Genomic DNA, 16945 nt, shown 5'->3' with positions numbered 1-16945 from the left:
CAGGTTCCAAACAGAAAAAGGGAAGGGGGAATGTGGAATAATGAATCTATTAAGAATCCCTTGGTTAATAGTTAACTTGAATAAAAGCTGCTAATGATATTTTAAAGTCCTGAAGGAGTTTTTAGACATAATTTAATGCTGTATTTTTTTTCTCATGCACTTTCCATTGCTGCCTGTGGACCCTAGATTTAATCAGATTTCTCATTCTTCTAAGACTTTATGAAGTCCTTCTTGATTTGCAGCCAACCAAAGCACTTTCAATAATGTATGGTAAAAGAGTTTAATTTTTAATATACAAGAATGGGCTAGAGCTGCTACACACTCTAGTAGATTGGTAAGTACAGTATTACACTCTGCAGAGTAGTTAGTAAAGAAGAAGAATGCATTTATATCCCAAATGTTATTGAAAACATGTTTATTTTATTACTAACAAATGTATAATTGAAGAACCTGTCTAATCCAGAATTACTGTTCACACCTTCTTTACCAAGATAAAGTCATTTTCAGCTTGTTACCACAATAACTCAAGCCTCCCATGGTTTTCCGTCTCTCATGCTGCTCTGCTGCTCCAAAAGCTCAAGGAAAAAATAGAGAACCTATTAAAATGTGAAGTTACACATTCATATCCTGGATTCAGCTAATCAAGGGGAAAAATATCTTGTAACACTGGAGACCAATTCATAGGGGTTAACCTTAAAATAAGATTATTTGTACCTTGATATTTGCATGCATTTGTCCTTTGTTTAGTACTACCCAGAAAACAGGAATGCTCAGAGCTACATATAGATGAAAATCCAGTTTAAAACTGAAGGTAAGACACTGCAAATCAGACAGTGATGTTTCATAAAGGTTGCTTTTCTTTACCAAGCTATAGTACACAAAGAAGGGGGCTTTCATGGTAAATTCCCCTATTCTTCAAAATCCCCAAAGATGAACTAATACTTACTTAATATATTAATAAGATAGAAATTATCACTGTGCCATAGTAACTGTACAGATGCTGAGGCTTTATATCTGTGGTAATTCGTCTGAGTCATTCCTGATTTATTATTGGTTTCTTAATGAAATGAGGCAAATCTGTTTTTCTATGCATAAGTGTGTGCCTGTCAGTCGCCCTCAATAACTTTCAAGTCTAGAAGCCAAATTCAGTTGAATTTGGCAGGGAGAAGTCTTGCTGAAATTCCACTACATGATAACACGCGTGGCAAGAGAGGATAGACATGCTGCTCATGCAGGGATCCTACAGTAAGGTTAATCCTTACCAGACCTCAGAGAATATACGCTGTTGTTTACTCTTCAATCACAAAGTCATGGGAAACCAAGCTTCACTGGCTTCCCTGATCACTGAAATATTTACTGTCAGTATGAGAAGGACACCAGGCCTATGTTCGAATACAGTGTCAGGATAGTGAGTGGAGTGGAAGTATGACCATCTGCTTAGAGCCGTAGATATTCCAGGCAAATACACCTTGGCTTGTGCACCAGGACTAAGCACAACACAGAAAAGCTAGCACAACCCACTGCACCCCACAGGAATGCCTGGAAAATGAACAGAATTGCTTGCCAGTGAAAAAAATTATGTATTTTTAAATCTTCTTACTTCAAAATGAGCCATAGAGTAGGTCACATGATATATAATGGCAAGATTAATATATTATGAATGATTTATCATTATGGAAATATGCAGATGCTTATTGGTGACAAGAGTCATATAACATACAATTTTCACACAATAGGTTGTTAATAATGGATAAGGATTTATCAGTATATTCTTTTTTAAAGAAAGAGCAATATTAAAACTTGTTCTTTCACTGGAATCAAATAACTTACTGTGCATTGAGTTGCTTGTGAAATTGAGCTACTCTTGCCATTACTACTAATTACATTTTAATGTTGAATTTCTAAAGTAAATGCACATCAAATCGCTGCAATAACTCATCGCAGAGCAGATCCACCTTACTGTTACACCACTAAGCCAAAATCAATACTTTTTCCTGTGCCTACTTACACTAAATTAAGAGAGAAAAAGAAGCAAGCACTACCTTGTCCTAGTTCGTAGCATGCTTGTGGTAGGAAAACTCTTAAAACTGGTCCTGCTTGTGAGGCTTGTTTCATATGCACATGGGAGAGTTTGCTCCTATTTAACTGAGAAATTTTCAGAACAGAAGCTCAGTTAGGGCCAAGTCCTGTGAATAGCTTGGCTGATGAGTGATGTAAGATAATGAGACAAAACAAGTGTGGGACAATAGGCTAGGAACTCAGTATTTGTTTTCAACAATACTCAGAGCCTGCTCCCTCTCGTATGCCTTAGTCAGACCCTTTGGGATCAAACTGGAGCAACTCAGGAATAGACAGCTCTCTTCTCAATGCTGTTTGTTGCCACCAACAGATGTGTCTTCCCTCCTCAAATAAGCAATCTTAATAGACTGTGCCTCAGTCTGAAGCCAGCAGAGCCAGCTTATTCTCTGCTGAAGATGGTCTAAACACAGCAGAACTTGCAGTCACATTGATGAAGAGTGCTCACATTATCCGCGCTGGTACTTGAGTGCGAGGTTCCGACAAATCCTTCAAGAAAGATAAAGAACAATCATAGTAACTGCTTGAAATTTCCAAAGAGTTCCTGCTGTAGAGCCTTCAAAGGCAAATTAATCCATAAAAAAGGAAGAGGGATTTACACCTCCCTCTCTGCCTGGCATGCAAAACACCTGAAAACTTCACTTTATGTTGATTAGGAAATCAACATCCATACAAGACAAACTGAATGTCAAGAAGGCCTGATGTTTAGACAACAGCAATACATTTTCCTATCCTGTCTAGGGAAAACAGAAGTTGTATTTGTGCCAAACAATGCAGGAGAGTTCTTGGAGCTTGCCAATTCCATTTAATTTAGAAAGCAAATATCTTCACACAGTTAATTGAAAGACCATTGATCAAGAAAGGTTCATAAACCAGCAGCTAGGTAAAAGGAAAGCCCAATGGTAAATGACCACATGGTAGATAGATATTAGCGCATGAATTGCATTCATTATTGTCTTTATTGTTGCCATAAAGAAAAGGAATTTGGAAAATCCATCTGTTCCCACAGATGGAAGCCCCCTGACATGAGGCTCCAGAGAGTCAGGAACCCGCAATCAGTCCTCAGTGAAAAGAGACAATTGCTGTCCCTGACCTACCTGAGCACTAAGAGGACATGAGCTCCTTTTAGAGGTCTTCTCCATTGACAGCCTCCTTTTATTCCCACTGTTTTCCAAAGAATTTGACCCAGATTTGTAAATATGAAAATTTTGGCACCCCAAAACTCCATTTCCCTGCCAAGAATATTTATTCTTTTAGAAGAAAAAAGAGAAGTCACTTACTCTGAGAGGAGGCTACCGAGGCAATCTGAGGACTGATGACGCTTCCTTAATTCCTACATACATTTATGTATGTACGTACAACCACTCTTCAGGAATCATTACTGATCCCGTACCTTTTCCCTCCTCATCTACAACATCCTACTCTGAACCAACATGTAGAACAGTCTCAGGGTATGCAAAGGTGAAGCACTGTCCCTTGAGACTATGCAGAATAGTGCTTTTTTCCCATCATATGTCACTTTTCCAAGCAGTTTCCTGAAGGAAGCACCAGAACTTTGAATCCAGCCTTTTCTGCTGTCAGCCAGGGCCAGAAGGATTACATACAGCTAAGTAACAAAGAGGAAATTAATGTAATTAGTGTGTACAACAACAAGGGAAAACAGCACATAAAAGGCAGTGACTGATTAGAAGGCATTCTTTTCTCATAGGGAATCCTAATTAGCTTACTAATACCATTCTTATCTATTTTAACAATTTAATGGTCTCTTGTTACGTAAGAAATGAGCAGAATCTGTCACACCCTCTCCACCTGGGGAAGTTCACCTGAGAGAAACTGTTTCCTTTTCACTTCCAGCTGTCAATGAGATTTCCATCTTCCCTACACGCTCTGTGCCAGGCTGGTTCACCTCAGTAGCAAGCTCTCCCCACATAACTCTGCTTCCAGATGTTACCTCTACATCCAGCTCCCAGATCACCACTTTCATCTGGTTGACACCTTAGCTAGCATGGCAAACCAATTCTTTGGTGTCCAAAAGTATAGTGGTCCTAATCTCAGGGATAGGATTACTCCTGATCCCTGGATCGCTCAAGGGGTAATGACCTTAAGATGACAGAGGGTAGATTCAGATTAGGTATTAGGAAGAAGTTATTTACCGTGAGGGAGGCAAGACACTGGCACAGGTTACCCAGAGAAGCTGTGGCTGCCGCACCCTTGTCAGTATTCAAGGCTAGGTTGAATGAGGCTTGGAGCAACCTGGTCTAGTGGAAGGCATCCCTGCCTGTGTCTGGGGGTTGGAACTGGATGATCTCGAGGTCCTTTCCAACCCAAACTATTCTACAATTCTATTATTTTATGGCCCAAGCTTAAACAGGGGCTTGCTGCTCCTCCTCCTATTGGATAAGAATTAAAGTGTGGGAGAGGGAAAGAAGGAGAATTTGTTATTTCTCCCAGGGAGATCATTAATTGAAATTTATTTTTCTCATTTTTCTCTTTAAGTGGACCTAGTAAGCAATGTAGGTGATAAGTTTAGTTTTTCCCGCTATTTTAGTCAAGTTAAAGCAATAGTCATGTCAGAGCAGTTTCCAACACACCTGTGGTTCTCAGGAGTCCAAAAGGAAGCATGAGTATCTTGTTAGATCTAATACAATGCCACTTAATGCCTTCAGGATCTCAGTTTCAGAGAATCTAAAGCAGAAATTAATTCATGCATGGCAGGCAGCTTTAAACCCATGAAAACTGGCAACTTGATTCTAAAATCAGGTTACTTCCAAATCCTTCAGCTTCACAGTGCAGTAAACCCAGTAACATACTGTCAGCAGATAAAAAGTCAATACTATCCATACTGCCTACAACATAAAACATGTTCTCTTGGGACAAACTTTGCCAGTGCTCTGACAGAACGAACATTTTAAAAGCCCAGTGTTTAAAAGCAAAAGAACTTGTCTAGAGTCCAGTTTTTCAGTGTATTTACGATGAGCAATCAGATTTTCTCCTTGTGCAGCTGATCTTAAGTACTACCATATGAGATGAAGGCAATCATTTCAAGAATTTAAGAATAACAAATGGAAGAACAACAAAATATGCCTTTTTTTATGGCAGCCTGGCTCACCAGCCTATCTAGCAACAACTCAATGTGCACTTTAAAGGCATATTTAGTGTGCAGCCTGAATCCCCTTTTGGGACAGAACACACATGGGCAGTCCAGTGGTTTCATAGCATGCAGCAAAGGGGCAGGTGCCTTTTTAAAAACTGCTATTGGAAATTTGGCTCTAAGAACATAGATGTAACACAACCTTTGAAATTTCTGAAAACTTAACTGACGGGCAGGGTTTTAAAAGCATGTTCCTAATTCAGCCTGAACACAAATTAACATGTTCAATTTAGTGCAAATACACGATGCATATCAATAAATCTCATTGATGCATAACATCTCTTATGACCTAACCAACAACTTCAATAGATAGAACTTGATGTCAATAGGCCAAATATCCCTAGTTATACATAACAAACAAGCATTATATGATCCAAAAGGATCACTTAAACAGAAGAATACATATATGGAGAAAGCTTCCTTTCACAGTCCTTCTAAGGACACTGATACAAAAGAAACAAGGTGTGTTCTTCTGCTGGTGATGGAACATTGTGGCTGTTGTAAGTCCCTATGTTATGGCTCTCAAGTTTAGCTAATTAAGACATATTTCACCAGAGTAAAATATTTGTAAAGACAGCGTGTCCCTAACAAGAATCTATGCTGCTTAAGAGGGCTCACAAAAGAAATTCCCAACATTCTTCAAATATATTCAAATTACTTCCCTAATTAAGAATTGCAGCTTTTGAGACTGATGTCATAGGAACAAAATCTTTTTGTTTTCTGATCATATAAAATGATGGCAGTTTTCTTTTCTGTACAGATTCTGAGCTACTTAAGTAAGTGTAATTTGAGAGAAATGAAATTCATTCCAATTAAGCTTGTTCTGTTTGCTTTAGCTACAGTGGTCTTTCAAACATCAAATACTATGTGCCTAGATGAGCTGATGAAGTCCAGTCTGCAGAGCACAGAAGATGATGATGATAAATATTACAAGGTAAGACCTGTTTTGCTATGAATTATTTGAGGGAACTGTGGACCAGACCTTGAGCACTTTGAAATCTTTGGCAAAGGCTGTCCTAACCCCACTGCACAGTACTCGGCATTGCAGAACTAGCAGTAGGAAAAAGGCTTGTTGGAAGAATTTTCAGGAAATTCATTTGCTTGAACACATACATTGTGTAAATCAATTCATGTTTCAATTTTCTTGCAATACAGCCTTGCAATTACATTGAGACTTACTCTGAAATGTTTCTTGCTTACATAGTGGGGCCTGAATTAAAATTCCTGTCAGGCATTTTATGCACAGAATATAACAGATATATTATTAATCCAAAATTAATAAAGGTATGCTTGTGATACTCAAAGAATAATGATAAACAGAGAACATTTTAAATCTAATATAGTTAATGGTTTTAAAATTCTACTCTGGAAATTGACTATAAAAACATCTTTGGAGGGTTGCACATTTATTATGTCTCAATAGATGCCAAATGAAATTTGTACAGTTCATCTGTATTATTTTTCTTGTCTACCCTACAAATACTCCCTGGGAAATGAGAGCCAACCTCTCTTTCTGACTCATCATCAATGGTGTAATAAAGATTCTTCAAACCAAAATACAACTTTAATTATGTTAGTGAGCTCCTGCGGTCCTCAGCTCACTGTCTTTTACATACTTCAGAAGGGGTGTGCAGGTGCAGTCAGACGGATAGTTTATTTAATGTTTTAGTCATGGACTATGAACTAGAATGGTTCATTCCCCTTCTCTCCCAGTAGTTGGAAAAGTTCCCAGGAAGTCACCAAATAGGGACAAGGAACTGAAATGAAGATTAGTAACGTTTGTGTCTTTAACTGAAATTGAAAAACATATTTGTACCTATTTGCTATTAAGGCTTGGAAATCTATCATTGCCATAAAAATAAGTGACTTTCAATATGCCCAGGGAAAGAACACGGCTATAAGGTCATGTTGATATACATAGTTTTCAGGCAGCAGCTGCCCTTTGCATCATGAGACCAGAAATACAGTAGGCTCAGTTCTTCATTGTACACCAGCATAGACACAGAATGTAGATTTTGCGCTGGCTGCACAAAAATTAGAAGTCCAGGAGCTGCTAATGCATCTTGTGTACTAGTGGAGGACCAAAGCAACTTAAAGCTCAGGACAATCTCTATGCTGCAAGGCCAGAACAGGCATCATGTCAACTTGACCGAAACACTTGCCGTTCATTTCCCTGGTTGTTAGCCCAGCAGGACATTGGGTCAAAAGCATCCACCAAGGGCTTAGGAAGAAATGAGCTACACCTTCAGGTAGCTTGACCCATCCTCCTGTTCATCCAGACTAGATGAGTAAGAGGCTGGGTCTGTGTCAAGTTACTAAACATAGCCAGCATCTTCCTCTGCAAACAACTTCAGCTGGTGATACTAGAAAATGTGGACCTGACAGTGCCTCCTGTCTACACTTGACTGATGGCACAGGTACCAGTACCAATGCCCAGAAATATTTCCAACTGACACCATTTGAACAGTTCTAGATACTAATATGGAAATGTGCTCTTGAGTCAGTGTACTGAAAAGGTAAGCAGGACAACATCTGCATAAGAAGTAATCCACATTACAGTGGAGTTTAGCAAATACATCTAAAAAGCATTAGATACCCAAAAAAGTGTGTTACCCAACAGCTTTCTAGGAAGATATGAAACTGAATACTTTGTGTGATTGGTAGCTGGAGTAATCCCCTATAAAATGATAGTATCCTTTATTTAATTCTTTTTCTTTAGGTTAAAGATATCTTAGAAGAAAACGAGAGGAGTCTCAATTTTGAAGAAATGAAAGACTGGGGATCGAAAAACATCCTCAAAATGAACCCTTCTACCATAAACAAGATGCCAAATTCAGCTGCTAATTTACCCCTTAGGTTTGGAAGAGGTTATCCAGAAGAAAGAAGCATTAAACCAATTGCTAATTTGCCTCTGAGATTTGGCAGAGCTTTTGGAGATAACACACCTAGGCATGCTCCAAAGGTATCGCACAGGCCTGGGAGGTCTCCACTTGTTAAAAGTTACAGTCAGTCACTTCTAAATTTTCCACAGAGATTTGGGAAGTCACTGTCTGTCAATCTGCCTCAAGAAGTTCAGGAATCTGAATCAGGTAATACTATACAAGTGTTCAAGCCATATATTAAAATGCATATTAAATCATAGGTTAGTGATGATCAAATACAACCAGATTTCCTCAAGGGATATTCCCTAAGCATTTTGATGAGTCCAGTTTGCAGTTCACCAAATCAAGAAGCTTCATCAAAAGTACTAGTAGAGATGCTCTTTATGAAATCTTTTCTAATGAGAAGATGCCAAATAGCCAAAGCTGAAAATGTTAAAAAATAATGTTAATGTTAAAACTGACAAGGTTAGGTTTAAAACCACTTTTTTTAGACCAGTTTTCACTTTGAAAAGTTTAAAGCTTTGGTGAAAAAGGTTCAGGATTATTAAAATATCTCATTTCAGCACTATAAAGTGACCAAATAAAATTACCCTTCTATTTTCAAATTTTATGCAAATTAGAGTTAAAAAAAAGGACAAAATTCCAAGCTGAATTGCAGCATTTTGAAAATGATGGCAGTTCTCATCCACACCTTTTGGTTTTTTTCTTCAGACTCTCTTACTGAGGCAAGGTTTGAGATTTTGATTTTTCCAAATTAAGATGAAAAATTTGTTTTGACATCTCAGAAATTTTTTTAGGATAGGAAAAAATATTTCCTGCCTGTTACTAGGAATAATTTAAAGCAGCTCCTCAATATCAGTCGTTCACATCACATCTGCTGCTTTATCCAAAATCTTCATTTGCCGTGTAACTGAGTTTCCGCTGGCTACCCCTGATGTGCATCTGCTACATGCATGAGGTAGAAGTTCAGGCCAGGAAAGGTAACTGATATGTTAGAAACCAAGGTTCTTTCTTGTTTAATTTGATTCCTGTAATTTCTTTCTCACTGTCTCACCTGATGGTAACAGATTTTGTTTTATTTGTCTGGTATTTTTAGGGATATGAATTCTAGCAGTTACGGTAATATTGGAATGAAATAATGAAGACAGAATCTGAAAGACTCTGAAAATCTGCAATGTGTTTTCAAAACTAAAGGTCATGAAAAGGAAACCTATAAGAACTGAAATGCAAACCTGACTTTATGTTATGAACAGTTCCATACAAACCCTTGATGTATAAGGCAATGACAATTGTAGCAACTGTTGTAGCAGTTTACTTCAGTGGCAGTGTAGTATAAATTCTGTTTACTTTGTGCGACTTATGTCCTGTTCGTTGTAAAACCTAATTTCAGAACAATGGCTGTATAACTGAAAGCATTTTAATAAAAATTAAAAGAAGCATAGTATGAATAAAACAGCATGGTACAAATAAAACGAAGTCTACAATATGAATAACAAACAGAAGCAGGATCAAAACCACTGGTACTCTTTGTGTCATATGCAGCTAAAGAAAAACAAGTAAAATGTAGAGAAAGCACTTTTCCTGTTGTTTATGAGTCATGTTAGACATAAATCTGAAAGGTAACTTGTCAAGAATTTGTCACAAATAAAACCTACTATCTTGGACCCCACTGAGGAATAACATCCGACTAAAGTCACATGCATTGTAACGTAATAATCTTGGGCTTTACATCTGAGATAACACCCTCCCTAATGTTCTACAAGATCTGCCCTGTGGGTGTCCCACTTCCTCTGTTAATGTGAATGACACACACATGCAGAAGGGACTACTTGATTTAAGCCTGTACTTCTATTTCATATTTCTTATGAAAACCATTCTCTTCTAAATGGAATATCATGTGTTCAGGCTTTCTCCAAAACTGAGTTTTCAGTAAGCTTTGAAGAGAAGCTCAATTCGCACCTGTTACAGGGAAGCCAAATCTAGTAGACTACAGGATCTCAGGGATTCTTTCTTCTGGTCCTCAGGTGCTGCGTTACCTTTACACCATGTCTGGCCAATGGTGGGAATAGGCATCCCCCCAAAAAACAGACCACATGTACAAACATGTGTATGCATGTACTTGACAGTCACACCTTGACAGTCACAACTGATTACTAACCAACAAGAGAGCTGCATCATTACAGTGTCCAATTATACACCAACAAGACCGACATGAACACACAAATGGGCTGATCCCTTTATCACTCATAGGTTAATAAAACTGAAGGTTGCTAGCAGATCTCCCACCCAAACATGGCAAAGTGGTCCCTCCAGTAGCTCTTCCGTATCTGTGACATCTTTAGGAGCTGGCTTTCAGACCCTAGATCCCTCCACTGTCCTGACCTATGGTCTCCCTGGTAGCTGGCTCCTACACCTCTGCTCACCAATGATCACCAATGCTCACCTGCACCATCCTGCTCATCACCTAGTCCAGCTTTAAATTCATATTAGAATCACACACACAAATGGGTCCCTTCATTCAGATATTCAATCTGTTGAGTAGCTGATATCCAGGCAATCCATCTCTCCAGTTGCTAGCCCTCAGGCTTGTAGGATTCTTCAACCCTTAGTCTTTATCTCCAGCTGCTGGCACTCAGACCACCCACTCTACAGGCTTGAAATCAGCTAGCAGATCACACACACATGTGCATGCAGAATAGAGAGCACACTCACACAGGAAAACATTCAATTATTGAGTTTAACAAGAAGACAAGACATACTGTGATGATCAGGCACAGGGCATAGCTTGACTTCATGCAGCTGACCTCTTTTATCTCCTCTCTTCTCCATTTTCCCACACTTGCTCCTCTCCCATGTATCTCGATCCCTGCCTTTGACTGTTTTTGGCTCTCCCCTAAACATCCCAAAATAAATCCAGCACTTTCCCACATTTCTTGAAACATCCCATAATAAATTTTATGCGATCCTGCAAGGCCTCTCAGATATCCCATTGTATGTTTGCTGTTTCCTATAAGATTCATGATAACCAGTTACAGAGCTCTGGCTGAACCTCCTCAAGGCATTGAGCGGTTCCTTTAAGGTTCCATCAATCAGTGATCTAAGACTTCTGCTCTTTCTTACTGTCTTGTTATCTCTTCTTCCTTGGGGTTTGGGTATCTGAGAGTTTAATTTATTGCTTCTTCTGTCTCTTGTCTTAGTCTTCTATGCTGAATAACCGGTAAACAGATATCTTTACATTCCACATATCTTTAGAAGAACCTGGAAAAAATCCTAATCAAACTGATCATTTTTATCAGATAAATTCATACTTGGGACAGAGCCTAAGGTGCTGTTCTTCTACAAACTTAATGAGGCTACTTGAAACAACACTATTCAGCCTGTGGCTGGGGAATCTATTTCAACTCAAAGTAGTAAGAACACAGTCTTGAAAATATCTAGTCCCTCTACTTACTTAAACTTGAAATACCAAAGAGATAGGGACATCTAAACAGACTATAAACAACGAGATTGTACATTTTGAAAGTAAGAAAGAGTCCAAAACCAATCTTTGGGCTTCTGAGTCTCAGAAAACTACCTAACAAGTGCTGGTGAAAGACCAGGTTTGCAGCATTACACTTGGGTACTGCAGTCAAGTCCATGCTGAAGGACACTGGTCAACAAATTGTGGTGGGGAAAGTTGAAGACCCAGCGTATAAAGTAGAAATCTTGTCACTGCCTGCCACCAGAACAGGATGTAATTCTTTAGTCAGGAAAACTGGGATCTTTTAGTGATTTACAGTCAAATGGACAGCAGAAGGAGGTGCACTGAACTTTGTGTTGTATTCTGGTTCTGCAAACCTCACTGCACATCATGCGACCCAAGAGCAAACAAGATTTGTGAGAATCCTTGAGCAGCAATAGAAACTGCTTTTGCAAGGAACATATCACCTAGCAACAGGAAAAGGGTACACATCAATTGGCATTAAAGACGGCTGCTATGGGAGGAAAGCAGAAGCCCAAACACTGGCCCAGCAGCAGGTACAATTAGGTTGCTCTTCTATTGCAAGCTCCACAGCACAGATACAGGAGATGGCTGTTGATTTATTTTCCCTTAGCAGAGGAAGAGCTAGGTGAAAAGTACATAAAGGAGGAATTATGCTATGCTCTGCAAAATTTCTGTTTGGCTTGAGAGTCTGTGAGCCAAGAAAACAATCACTGCATAGTGCAATGGGAGCAGAAGGGGCACAGCAGGCAACATACATTGCTACAGCTGTTACTCGCCAGATTATTTATTATCCATATACAGATATTACTCATGAATTGGGAAAAAGCAAGGAAAGGACTCACGTAAATCAAGTGACAGACTATCGAGGCTTACCAGCATGAATTCTAGTAGGGTTCAGGATCTCCCAGCCTTCCTTGTCATCCACTTAATATTTATGTCTGTTATTAAAGCCTCCACGCAAAAAAAAAACCACCAGGCTTATTTTAGATTCTGACTTAAGCTTATAGAGAGGACACTGACAACCACTGATTAATTTATAAGTCCGAGAGATCATCACACTGTTGATTTCAATGTATCATTTGGACAGATTTAGTGGAATGCAAAAAGACACTGTTGTTGTACTCACAGAAGGAGCCAAAGACTTGGGCATCCAGCATTTGAAATCTCTCAGTCTTAGATTCACTTCAACTGCTTTTTTAACCACCGTTTGCATTTTCTTCAAAAGATGACAACTGGGCTGGCCTTGGTCATCACAGGCCACCAGAAACTTCTAAACCCTAAACACGACATTTGAAAAATTACCCCCTCTTGAAAAGTACCCATTATGAGGAATTGGAAATGTTTTCATTAGTGACACCCACTAAAATACACCTAGCACAAATGCATGGAAGCCCACAGATACCCAATTCACATTTGTGCTGCTCTCCTGATGACACAAGGTGTAGAAGGGCTTCAGCTAATGCCACACAGATCTTTTGTCGCACAAAATACAGATAAGAAAAAACTGTGCTTTAACTGTTCCCATCTTCTGGAATCACTGACCACTTAGCTCTTTTCCCCTATTTTGTCGTATTTAGTACATCTGTTCTGGTTTTGGAGCTTTTGCACTGTATATCTTTATCTCATCTCTGATGCTCGTAACAATTGACTTTTACCTCACTTATCAATTACTATGTTCTTTGTCCTTAGTATGACATCCAGCTACTTTGTCTCTTGCAATATATTGAAAACTATAGGCACAAGCTTCACCATGGGCTGCACCACAGGCTGCAGGGGCACCTGGAGCATCTCTTGCCTTCTCCGGCACCTGGAGCATCTCTTGCCCTCCTTCTTCAGTGACCGTGGTGTCTGCAAGGTTCTTTCTCTCACATATTTTCATTCCTCTCTCTGGCTGAAATTGCGGTTTTCTTTCCTTCCAACCTTAACTATGTTATCCCAGAGGCACTAGCTCTGTTGCTGATGGGCTCGGCCTTGGGCAGCAGTTGGGTCCATCTTAGAGCCGGCTGACATTGGCTCTATTGAATGTAGAGGAAGCTTCTAGCAGCTTCTCACAGAAACCACCTCTGTAGCCTCACTGTGACTAAAACCTTGCCATGCAAACCCAGTACAATGCTGAACAAAGGCAGTAAGGTCTGATGAGCCCATGTGCTGTTCATTCCCAGCAGGGCTCAGCTGGCCCATTTAATGAACTAGTGAATGCATTAGAACAGAGAGGAACTTTTTAAGATCAGGTGCTTCTCTTAGCTGCTCAATTCTGTGGGTACATAAAATACATCTTCATCTTGGGGTAATAAAAGTCTTTAGAGTTAACTATATTATATGACCAATATGCAGAATTTTATTTCTGAAAGAGCAGAGACAAACTTCCTTTGAACCGTGCTATTGAAAAGACAGGCCCAAGAAAAAAATAGAACCATATGTTGGATGCTGAGCCTGTCTTTAAGTGTAGTTACCTTTTTGACTAAGTACCTACTTGCCCCTAGAGACCGTCATCAATTCTAAGAGCTGCAAGTTTGCCTCTCTCTCAAGAGGCATTTAAAATGAAATGGTAGTGCCTAATTCATCAGCGGATTTCTTTTGGCAGCTATGAAAGAGAAGTTTCAAGTTTAATTTAAATACCTGTGAAGAAATTAAATACCAGTGAAGGTACACCAGTGTACCGATAGTGTAGTTATACTAGGATCACATATGGCTTATGGGATCTTGAAAAGAAGTGTGAATGCAGGGGATTCTGATTTGCTCTTGAAGTATCAGTCCCGTGTGGAAAGAGCAGGGGAGTGAAAAGAGGACACCAGCTTCAGAGGGTACTTCCTGTGTCAGCTCAGCCACTGCCATATGCTTCTCAAAGTTCCATATTTTAAGGCATTTCCTTAAAAATGTATTCTTGCACACATTTATACTGCATATGAATTTATGAATCCCTGGGGTGGCCTGGAGGATTGCAGAGCCCACCCCCATCTCAAATGTATAACTAGTGATAAACTCTTTCTGGTCTTACTTCCCTCTGCTGCTAAGCGCAGATGGTGCACGGTTTGGCACTAGCACAACAGCAGCACAGGCTGTGCATGTGCAGTGGGGATTTTCCTAGTTACCCAAGAAAGCACAGAGATGAGGAGATGGTAACTTGGGCTGATTGTGAAAGGGGCACGTAGGAGAAAGTTAGCAGGTAATGTATAAAGTAATGGCTTTCTTTTTCCATTTACCAGTGTATAACAGCAAAATATTCTTTTTTGTTAGTACTACCTTGACTGAGAATAATCTATTCTTGTTTTGTATAATTGCTTTCTTAAATCATTATTGCATTATATGCTTTCACACGCCTGCTACAGAATCTCTTGTTCAGATCCTCACCAGCTAACAAGCACTAGAGACATCACTGTACGTGCGTGTGTTACCTATTCTGTCTCTGTGTACTTGTCAGAAAAATGTGACAAGCAGCAGTCTTAACTGAAACGATAGAACCTTCTATAAGCCTGTATTTGATAGCATTATTCATACAAGGGGTAATTAAACTGTATAGGATCTTTGTAAAATATAAACTGGCAGTGTGGCCTGATCCTGACCTCAGAGTGGGATAAATCTAAATTAATCAATGTATTTACTGATTGATTGACCTGACATGGAAACTGAGTGCAATTTAACTTACAAGTAAACCAAAGAATCAGTGAAAGCATAAAGAAGCCGTCACGTGCAATTATGCAGCATTTTTCATGTAAGCAGGCCAAAAGTGAGTCACAGACCATCGAACTAAAATTACCTTAGTTGATAGGAAAGAAATGGTTCTTACTTGGTTCTTTGAACATGCCAGTCACGTCTTCATATTCCAGGTTATGACGTAAAACTAGGAAAATTGTGTGTAGCTATTTGACAATCCACATAGTCAACTGCTGTACTCAAATGAAAGATATACATAAAAGCACTGTATACAGAAAAAACTGTCTCAGAGATACACAATTTTATGTGTGTTCTCTAAAGCAAAAGCAAGACATCTGGGATTATCAAAATGAAAATGCAGGTCTGAAATCCCGTCGTTGCAAAACTGCAGAACTGACCTGTGGCCACGAGAGGGCAGAAAGAACAGTCCTTGGAAAGCCTGATTTTGAGGCGAACCGTGAACAGAACCTGGGCTCTAAACTGCCGTAAGAGGGTGCTGGAGGAGTTAGGAAAATGCAGACTACACGGTTGGCTTTACAAAAGTTACCTCTTGACGTTTCGATGTTAACAAAGTCCGGTCATACTCAACTTTCCACCTTTAAATAACTATGCCTAGAACAAGTACAATTAAAAAAAGAAATCACAGTGGCATTTGACGTAAAGCCTCAATAAAGCATTTCTTGAAGTGTGTATTAAGCTGTATATCAATGCTTTCTAACTTCTGCCTTTTAGCACTGGCTTAAGGGTTAGAATATGTATCATTTCTCACTTCAATAAGCAGCTTGCTTTGGCTCCTTTTGGATCCAACTGCATGTGTAGTTCTCACAGCAACGTAGATATCAAAATCAGTGAGAAGTCCAGAGAATGACATCTCAGTCCACTGAAATGCTCACATCCCTCTAGGTTCTCCATCACAACTAGAGGAAAAACATGAATTAGATAAATTACTTTTCTCCCTATTTAGCTGAGCTGTTCTCACTTTTTCTCAGCACACCACCACAGAGGTAACAGAAACACAGTTTTAATCAGTTAGAAATGATCTTTCTATTTTCTCTTTCCCCTGGCTATGTCACATTACACCATCTGAACCATATAATTTTTCAGTGTAGAGGAGGTAGTGGTTTAGTAACTACCTCTGCAAACCATCATCTTTTCTGCATTAGTCAATTGGAAGGTTAAAAGAGCTCTGACCTGATGTAGCCTGGTAAGGGAGCTAGAGAGCTCTCAGGAACGTTAGCCCTCCCAGTTAGTTGTTTTTCAAAGAAACTCACTAACCAGGAGATGCAGGTGTCAGAGATACACCCAACTTAGGTACTGATAGATTTACATGTTGGATGACCTCTTCTGTGTGAAGATTTAGAGGGTAGAAGTGATGTCCTAAGCCTTTTTCCTCCAGCTAGCACATCCTCTATAGTAAAAACTAAGGCAGGTCATTCCCATAGTATCTTAAACCCACAACTCTAAATCTTTCATAATATTTTTTTGGAAGGAAATAACAAAGTTTTTCAACAGCTGAATAATTAATGAAAGAAAGAAAAGGTTCTGCTGAGCCTTTCCATACATCCAGCTCCAGACACCATGAAGCGTGAAAAGGAAATACAGAAAACATTTTTTTTCAGAATACATTAAACTTGTGAACTCTGAGAATTACTGGCACAGCTGTATCACTTGTACATGGCACAGACATTAAAGTGGAGC

General features: G+C 39.3%; 1 protein-coding gene across 1 annotated transcript; it reads left to right on the top strand.

The window, feature by feature from the left end:
• Positions 1-6023: 6023 nt before the first annotated feature.
• On the top strand, positions 6024-15736 carry NPVF (neuropeptide VF precursor; the record flags this gene model as incomplete). Its single annotated transcript, XM_080611284.1, has 4 exons — positions 6024-6161; positions 7947-8316; positions 14609-14712; positions 15569-15736. 4 exons carry the CDS (start codon positions 6024-6026, stop codon positions 15734-15736), a joined length of 780 nt encoding a protein of 259 aa, XP_080467410.1.
• Positions 15737-16945: the final 1209 nt, after the last annotated feature.

This window comes from Psittacula echo (assembly GCF_963264785.1).
Source record: "Psittacula echo genome assembly, chromosome: 2".
NCBI classification, from domain to species: Eukaryota; Metazoa; Chordata; class Aves; order Psittaciformes; family Psittacidae; genus Psittacula; species Psittacula echo.
The sequence above is the reverse complement of the archived record's forward strand: the minus strand, read 5'-3'. Positions and strand labels throughout refer to the sequence as shown.